The 8,838-nt window shown below is 42.6% G+C and overlaps 1 protein-coding gene across 1 annotated transcript; it reads right to left on the minus strand.

The window, feature by feature from the left end:
* Positions 1-2,501: 2,501 nt before the first annotated feature.
* LOC147892903 (protein STICHEL-like 1) lies at positions 2,502-8,393 on the minus strand. The gene is made up of 7 exons (XM_087387086.1): positions 8,154-8,393; positions 5,789-7,966; positions 5,335-5,533; positions 4,584-5,234; positions 3,672-4,377; positions 3,457-3,529; positions 2,502-3,106 (listed from the first exon to the last, which is right to left on the minus strand). Exons 2-7 carry the CDS (start codon positions 7,919-7,921, stop codon positions 3,020-3,022), a joined length of 3,849 nt encoding a protein of 1,282 aa, XP_087243212.1. The 5' UTR covers positions 7,922-7,966; positions 8,154-8,393; the 3' UTR covers positions 2,502-3,019.
* Between the last annotated feature and the right edge of the window lie 445 nt (positions 8,394-8,838).

Raw genomic sequence — 8,838 nt, forward strand, 5'->3', positions numbered from 1 at the left:
CATGGGTGGATTGAGTGGTAGATTTCCCACATCAATATAATAATAAATGGTTTATACAAACCGATGGACCCATAACGCCTGTGTAATGGGTGCAAATGACCATCTTCATCATGCTAGGTCCAAAACTCTAGTACTAGACCCAAATTCAACAACTCTAAACGTTTGGCTGTACAAAGAGGAGAAAGTTATACAATTCCTTTCGATGCTTTCACAAGATTGCAAGCTAAAGCAAGGGTAGCCCATAAGGCAAAAGGAAATTAAACTACCTAACAAGGCACAAACACGATTACTCAATTAGTGAAGGAAAAGAGACCAAAGGTCAAGGGTAAAAATAAAGGTTCACATGTGGGTTATGGAGGGACAAAGTCATCATACAAGGTGGGTCCGATGAAGACACAGCCATTATATGCTCTTCACTTTCTAAATCTTTAATTGATGATTCAATGGAAGTAGGCCTAATCAATCTCTAGGAAGCTTTAGGTCTAAAGAATGAAATTTGATTGGTGGTTCTTGGCACAACATATGAAGGAATGGCTCACGAGTGGGACACTGATGCTTCCATAATGTTTCTTAGGTTTATTCACAGAATATCCATAACAAAACATATGTGTTGATAGTGTTTATGGTAAAGGCTCATGTGACCTACATAACACTCTCCTTCAGATATAGGGTAGTATAGTATTCACATTGAATATGGAGGATACATGAGAGGGACTCACACTAAGAAGAAGTATGCCACTAGTCGCAATGTTTCTATTGTCCTTGCTTTTATATAAAAGAAAGCGAGGCACTAGGATTGGAATAACCTTGTCATTACAACTATGATTCCTTCTCTTAATTATGATGGATGGAGCCAAGTTGTGACATTGAAGAAATTTTGAAAGAGAGCCCTTTTTAAAAAAAAGATAATTGAGTAGTTCAAGAGGCATATTACTTTTACTGGGAAATGTGCCTTGGATACATATAAAGGTGGCTATGCTATAAGAGAGGCTCTTTAGAAGAACAATAGTTATAACCAAAAATATCATGTATAAAATCTTACCAGAGGCATATGTATGGAAAATGTTATAGAATTTAATGAAAGATTCTATGACAATCTGGTGGGGAAAGATTTCAATGAATTTGAGGGGGTATAACAAGAACTTTATTCTAAAACTTCTATAATACTATGGTTGGAATGACAAAGTCATTTGTAAGAAGGCAATGTTCTTTGTTTAGTATTGTGGTCAACAATGAGATACATGAATGTGATGAGCGTGGATGTTTTCATGGGGATGCAACTAGGACAATGTCAATTATTTCAGCCATCGACTGGGTTGCATTGAAGAGATCGGGAGTCAGCTTTCCTTCTTTGCCAAGAAAATTGTTTCCAAGTGCAATGTTTGTTGAGACTTGACAAAGAAAATATTACTACATATTTCAAACCATTGTACTATGCTTGGTGATTTCTCTAAACTGCTCAGGATTATTCAAACATGTTATTACTAGATGATTCCCCATATAAGGCCTACATGAATAACTAAGGAAATTATTTTTTTCCAAACATTTTGGAAGGCTTGGATGGAGGTGTGAAAGATAACTACTTGATGTGTGAAAGATAACTACTTGATGTGTGAAAGGTAACTACTTGATGTGCAAAAGATAACTACTTGATGTGCATAATTACTTGATGTGAAAAATAACTACTTGATTGACGTCTTATGGTTAGTCTTGGAAAGGACAAATGTGACAAATCGGGAACAAATCACATTGGGAAAACACCAATTGACATCAATCACTACTTGCATGGGTATCTAAAGAAAGTGATTGATGATCCATGGGATTAATATTTGCCTCCCACTCCTAAAAAGAAGCCCTTCGTGGTGGATGACGTGAAACACCAACAGCAGAAGGAAAAATATAGATACTTGATGAATTTGAGAATAAAATTGAAGAAAGCGAATTGTCATGGGAAAAAGCAATGGCCATGGGTGCCTTCAAGAAGGAAAGGCTTACTAGAGTAGTATCTTGATGATGAACTTGTATGATTGGTAATTCAGTTATCAAAGGTTCTTTTAAAACATCATCTATTTATCTCATGTTTTTTATTACAAACCTCAATTGCAACATGCATTGCCAATCCGCTACATCATGTTTAGAAATCTCATTTCAAAGCATCATTCTCATATTTTCAATTCAATGAGACTAGAACAAGTCTCAAAACATCTACACATGTGTTCTTGACTTTTTCAAGAATTTTAGGTCTTCATATCGAATTATATGTGGGGATGAGCATGTGGTTGTTTTAAGACTGGAGAATGTGATGGGAAGTGTCCTACAATGGAGCAATACATAAGAGGCAATGTAGAGCATAAAAAGCAACAGTCATGAATCAATTATTTTGAACAAGAGGTCATGGAGCAAACATTACCTCGTAGACGGGATGGACTGGGGAGCTGGAGAGAGAGAGAGAGAGAGATTGATGTATGAGCATACCACAGATTAGAAAGATGTATGAGCATACCACAGATTAGAAAATATAATCCTTTGTTTCCGAACCATTTGGCCGCATCCTAGTCCTCTATATCCCATGAATGACTGGAATATGTAGATCCTTCAAAGCAGCCTATCATTTTTTATTAGGCTCCATTATCTCAGCTCTAGTGCGTTCTGTTCATGGTAGACCGATGTGCTTACAGTGATTTGTAAAAAATAATACATCCCTTAATAGACGCATGCTCTTCCTGGGCTGTTCTTGGGAGCTAAAAAACGATTATAATACAGTTACGAATTGGGAAACATGCATTAGCATGGCAGAAAACACTACTTACAAACGCAATCTTTACCTTTTGCATGTTTGACTTGCATAGAGTATCAGTGGATGGATGGCAGTCGGTTGCACAGAGATACCATCCAGACAGCTTTCTGATGATACCACAAGGGTAGCAACTTTGATGGACTAACATCTCCTGAACCGGCAGCAGCAGCAGTAACAGTAACAACCCTTAAACTATGACATCCCATTGCAAGGTTACAGTGTCTAATTTCTGTCCTCTTCTTTTGCACATGGTATCAGTCTCAGAAGAATTCTAGCTCTCCTTTTCCTCCTCAGCCTTTGGTGCTTGACCTGAGGCAGATAACATTCACTTTCATCAATGGAGCATCATACCTTAGCTTAGATTCAGGAACCTTAATACCTATCATAGAATTACCACATCTCCCCTTACACTTGGTGGTTCCTACCTGCTCTAACTCATGCTAGTCTTGCCACAGATTTAACTTTTTGTTAACTCTATGACAGAAGAGGCTCAACGAAGAGCCATGAGAGCTGTAAGACGACCCAGTACATTGTGTAGGACAAACTGACAATACTGGGTTTTCTTTATGCCATAACGATGAGATACAATCAATTTCTCTTAACGAACTTGGGCCCCAATCAATTGCATGTAACAGAAATAAGATGAGCTGTATCTCTACCTTGTGGTCATTCATTTGAGTTCCTTTCCAGCATAGAAGACTGGGTCCAAATTTCACTTCTCTCTCTGAGTCGCTGCACATACCAAGGAGAAACTTATTTGATGAATTAGAATTGATGAAATACACGATTTTGTTATAACAAAAGACATTGCAAGGATGCCTAAGTTAGAAATTATCAAGAATGTGTATCTTCACGATTTAGGACAGGTACTCACGAGCTCTCTTTATCAATGTCATTGATATTGTCATAAGCCTGGAGAGACGAAGTAGATCTTGCTTCATCAGTCGAATTCCTCTCTTCTTTTCTCTTCATATCATGGAGATAATCATAACTGATATTATTTTCGTATTGCTGCGAAACAAGCCCATCTGAGCTCCATCCCCCTGAACGAGTTTGCCCCTTTTGCACTTCATGATGTTTACATGCATTTCTTTTTTTCTCTCCTCCTTCCAAAGCTTGATGCTTCGACGTTATCATTTGACCTCCACCTTCTTCTGACTTACCACTGTTCAGGGTGCTGCCATCATGGTCTCTGTTTGAAAGATCTGTACTTCTCCTGTTAGAAGTGCTACTCTCTGTATTTTTAAAAGAACTAGACAATTTTTTGAATGAACTGCTTCGAATTCTCCTTTGATCTTGCCGGGAAGCATTCTCATAGCTTATAAGCTGAGATTTAGCATCTTCCTTTGGTAATGATGCCATTCTCTTATGCCTACTGCGATACTCTGTATGCTTTAATGCAGATGGGGCATCTCCCCTACGAGCAAATTTATCTTCCTCTTGCAAAGATGATAAGCTGATCTCCACCTTTATTGGACAGCCAAGTGCCACCTGAAATGCATTTGCAATGTCTGCTTTTGCTCTCTCTGCCATGTCCCTATGCTCAGGATGATGGAATTCCAGGTGGGCAACTGCGAAACCTGTACGCATCAAAAGCTGGGTTAGCAAATTATAAGAAACCTAGAATAGGCCAGGCCAATTGTAGAGCATTTGGCAAGACTTGGAATGAGGATTTGAAGTAGTATTAAACTTCAATGTCATAACCCAAAATTCTAAAATTCAGCTGTGGCAGAAATATAATTAATGACAGAAAGGGAATACAGGATGACCATGAGCAGAAGCCTACCTTCCGTAACTGAAAGTGAGAGCAGTTTACCCTCCCCACGCAAAAGCTGCTTGAGCACATTTGAGTGACTACCTTCCAAGACCTTTCCCCAAATGGTGTCCATTTTGCATGGACTCGTAGTGCTGACCTCCCTGTCATCTACTGCAGTCATGCGGCAAGAATATGTAAGTGGTATGACTTGTGATTGATTTCGACTTGGACCAGGTTTTACACCTTTGACAACAGTCCCTGCCTGAGGAGAATGTTCACAAGGATGAATTTTATTGTCTGAAAAAGGGCCAGAGAAGTGGTGCTTGTGGATATCTATCTGCTTACGCATTGCTTCCCCTTCCCACCTCTTTGTTCCTTGATTAGAGACTGGGACATACTCCAGCTGTAGTTGAGAATGGGAGCTCCACTTGTTTTCACTCTCCCAGGACTGCCTCGTACCAGGACAGTCCAATTCCAATGTCTCCTTTTCACTTGTGTCAAGAAAGGTAAGAGGACTTTGAGTTACACTTGTACCCAGAGATGCGCAAGAATCACTTGGAGCAAACTGAAGGAAAGCTGCTGTTAACCACGTGGTTCTATCACTGCAAGAACGGAGCTGCTTCTCGGCTTCTGACAGGATTCTTAAAGCTTGTTGAAGTCTTGCTTGCTCATCGTTTCTCACTGAACAGTCAGAATATAAAATTCATCAGGCATTAAATTTAAGCACGTTCTAAACCATCGACAAGATCTGGAGTGTTTGGGACTCTAGGATGGAGAGCACCTTTGTTGATTTTATATCCTGCAGTCCTGTTTTTCCCGGCAAGGATATCGGTGATCAGCGTAGCGAGTTGAGATATGAGAGCCAGAGGTTCCACTCCTGTTTCTATGAACTCCCTGATAGTGTTCACCGTACTAGCTGTATCAGGTGATAAAGCCAATTCAAGCAATTGTGCCAGTTTAGCATCAGGAATCAGCCCAACCTGGAAGCGAAGCAGCATCCAAATTAGAAACCTTTCATGAAGAAAAATCTTTGAAGAAGTAAAAGCATGATATCAAACCTGCTGCATTATTGTGAAGATTCTATAGTTCTGGATTTGTAATAACATAGAAGGATTCAGTAACGACGTAAGATAACATCCCAGATGAATTATACAAACAACACTGAGTAATCTTAGGAATCTTCCTGATTGCCGACAAGTCCTATAAAACAGTGAACAAACAAGTAGATATCTCACCAGCTCTTGCACTACTGGCAGAGTAACTCTTTGCCCAAGCAGGCTTAGCTGATCAAGCATTGTTTCTGCATCACGCAAAGATCCATCTGCTCTACCTGCAATAAATTGCAGTGCTTCTAGTTCCACATCAATAGTCTCTTGTAGAGCAAGCTTTCGGAGTCTCAATATCATATCTGAATCTTTGATTCTAGGGAACAAGAATTTCTGACACCGGGAGATTGCAGTACGAGGCAGCTTCTCAAGATCTGTGGTAATGAGGATGAACACAACATAGTTAGGTGGTTCCTCCAAACTTTTTAAGAAGGCATTCCATGCCTCAGCTGTCAACATGTGACAGTCATCTATAATAAAGACTTTGTATTGAGAAGCCGATGGAGGCAGGGAGATGTGTTTCAAGAGCAGCCGCATGCTCTCAATCTCATTGTTTCCTGCTGCATCAACCTCTTTTACATCGAAGTTCCTTCCTGTGGCTAAGGAAACACATTCCTTACACAACCCACAAGGTCTAAGCTCTTCTATTGACATGCAGTTCATGGCAGCTGTAAAAATTTTAGCTGCAGATGTCTTCCCTGTGCCTCTGGGCCCATGGAACAGGTACACCGGGGCTATTTTGCCTTTCGATATGGCATTAGACAATGACTGCACAACCATACCTTGCCCTACTAGATCCTTAAAAGACTTGGGACGATATTTCTGACTCAGGCTTCTATGCTGCTTATGTATACCCTCGCTGTGATTTCTATTAGGCGTAAAATTTGACGATCCTCCAGATTCCGGCGGCTTGCGAGAGCTACTTCCATTACGTCTGTCTTCCTTAAACCTGCTAAAGCGTTTCAATTTAAACCCATCAAGTAATTCCACGCGCGGAGAATCTTGCTCCACAGAAGAGGCAGGAACATCATCACTGTACTCATGAAATGGCTCTGGCTCTGTCATCAATGGAACAGTTTCCATGTCTGAATCGAAAGAGGAGACTGACATCTCCGAATGGTACTTACCCACCCTGCTTGTGCAAATCAATTTCCTCCCGATTCTTCTACTTGAAACCGGGAAGCAGCTTCCAGCATAATCCGTGAAACTGTCATTTTTAGTGTGGTGGCCGCTGGACCAATGCCAAGACATTCCGCAGCCGGATCTTTCAGAGGGCAACCCATCTGTTTCCTCATCCCCTGCATCTGCAGAACCGTACATTCTCACCTGTAACTCCGATAACCGATGCTGCTGACTTTGGCCCTTTGCGATTTCAGCTGAGGAAAGTCGCCTCGAATTTTTGTTAGTGGTCCTGTCCAAATACTTGCTACCAGAGTCGTATTTTGAGCCAGGGGTTGACCTTGGAGATCCCACGTCTGTATAGAAGAACGATCCAATGTTCTCTTCCCGTTGCTGGCGAGCCGTGGCACGTGCTCTGAGATAATCCTCCAAAGTTAACAAAGAAAACGAATTTGTGGCGTGAAGATTAGAAAGGGCAAGAGCGGCTTGTGGGTCTGTCGTCTCGTGCCTTGCCCCGCTTTGCGATCGATCTGAGGAATTTTGAAGATCTCTCTTTCTCCGTGGATGATCTCTTCGCGTGAGCTTCCGTCGGGACGGTATGTCGAGAACAGGGTATCCTCGTCGTCTGCTTCTAATCCCTACCTTCCCCCTGCGTAGCCTGGCAGCAATCTGCTCCGTATCTGTTCTCGGATCGCAAAGCTCTCTTTCGGTAATTCCTTCCAATTCGCTCACACATCCTGTTTGGATGCCCCTCTGCACAGTTCTTCTACCCATCCCTGCAGCTTTCGCAGGGGCTTTTACTTCGTTCACCTTCCTTCCGGCGTGGGTTCTCGCCTTGGAGTTCCCATCTAGTTCGTTGATAAGCTGCCCAGCCGGCCCGTCAACCCACTGTCTTGCCCGCCAGTCCCATCCAACACCAGCTACTTCCCCGTCCCATCTCTCCCTCCCATTGCTGGAGCTCCTCCTCACAACACGTTCTTTCGGGACTCCTTCCACAAGGTCGTTAACTTTCTCCTCCATGGTTCTTGCAGACGAGCCGAGACCAGAAGAAGTTGTAAAGACAGGGGACCGCCGCACAACAGTAGACGAAGTTGGTTTCCGAACAGTCCCACTGACTCTTCGACTAGTAGCCGAGTCCTCCATAGCAAAAGAGAGGCGCCTCGTTGAGATATATTACATTCTTTACCCCTGCAAAGCAAGAAAGGGAAGGGATGATAAGACAGGAAGCTGCAAAAAGACAAATCATGCCATTGCTCAGGTGAACGAGGGGTATGCATGGGAGAAAGGAAGTACAGCTGGGTAGAAGGATTTAGGCATTTGCGATGGCAGCTGCAAGGACCAAGGATTGTAATTGGGCGCAGATCGGAGGACTCACCCGTGCAATATGATGTTGCTGCGGGCAACAGATTGTTCCAGCCAAGCAAGGACTGGCGGGCGAGGAGTAGGAGGCCAAGGAGCAGGGTGTATGACGGCCATGCAGACAAAAGGAGACAGATTGTGCAAGCAGAGTACAGGACAGGAGGTGGGGTAGCTGGAAGCGGGTCGGAACAGATTGGAGGAAGAAAAGTACTGGCGGAGTGGATAAAACGCAGCGAAAAGCGGCGAGAGAGAGAGAGAGAGAAATCGATTGGGAAATCAATTGGGAAATCGACAAGGGAAAAGGCAAAAACGAAGGGACAATGTGCTATGGAGATGGAGAAGGCGATGGCGAACCGTGAGCTTGTGAAGGTTGGCTATGGCGATGGCGAACTTGCATGAAATACTAACTGCAGTTTCCAAAGAGAGACACGAAGAGAGAGAATATTCATCCCGCGATTCCCTCATGCACTTTTTACTTCTACGTAAAGTTTAGATCCCCCGCGAATCTTGCCAGAATCTATATCCACTAACTACTTTTAAGTTTTTATCGTTATTATTATTATTATTATAGTATCGAAACCCGCCAATCATTTGCACTGTAGTGGGTGGGCCTCAGAGCCTTTCCTGCCGTCGGATCCTTACAAAGATCGGCGGCTCTGGCTCCCCCATTCCTGCCACGTGTTCCGACAAACACAGGGGCC

Source organism: Dipteris shenzhenensis, chromosome 16 (genome assembly GCF_047967505.1).
Source record: "Dipteris shenzhenensis isolate YYH24624 ecotype China chromosome 16, Dip_SZ_1.0, whole genome shotgun sequence".
Lineage (NCBI taxonomy): Eukaryota > Viridiplantae > Streptophyta > Polypodiopsida > Gleicheniales > Dipteridaceae > Dipteris > Dipteris shenzhenensis.

Bases quoted from the DNA above. Each gene is read 5' to 3' on its own strand.
- LOC147892903 (XM_087387086.1), bottom strand. From the start codon at position 7,921: ATGGAGGACTCGGCTACTAGTCGAAGAGTCAGTGGGACTGTTCGGAAA. The intron at 5,534-5,788 runs GTGAGATATCTA...CTTCGCTTCCAG, and splicing joins TGCCAGTAGTGCAAGAGCTG to GTTGGGCTGATTCCTGATGC. The intron at 3,530-3,671 runs GTGAGTACCTGT...TGGTATGTGCAG, and splicing joins GACATTGATAAAGAGAGCTC to CGACTCAGAGAGAGAAGTGA.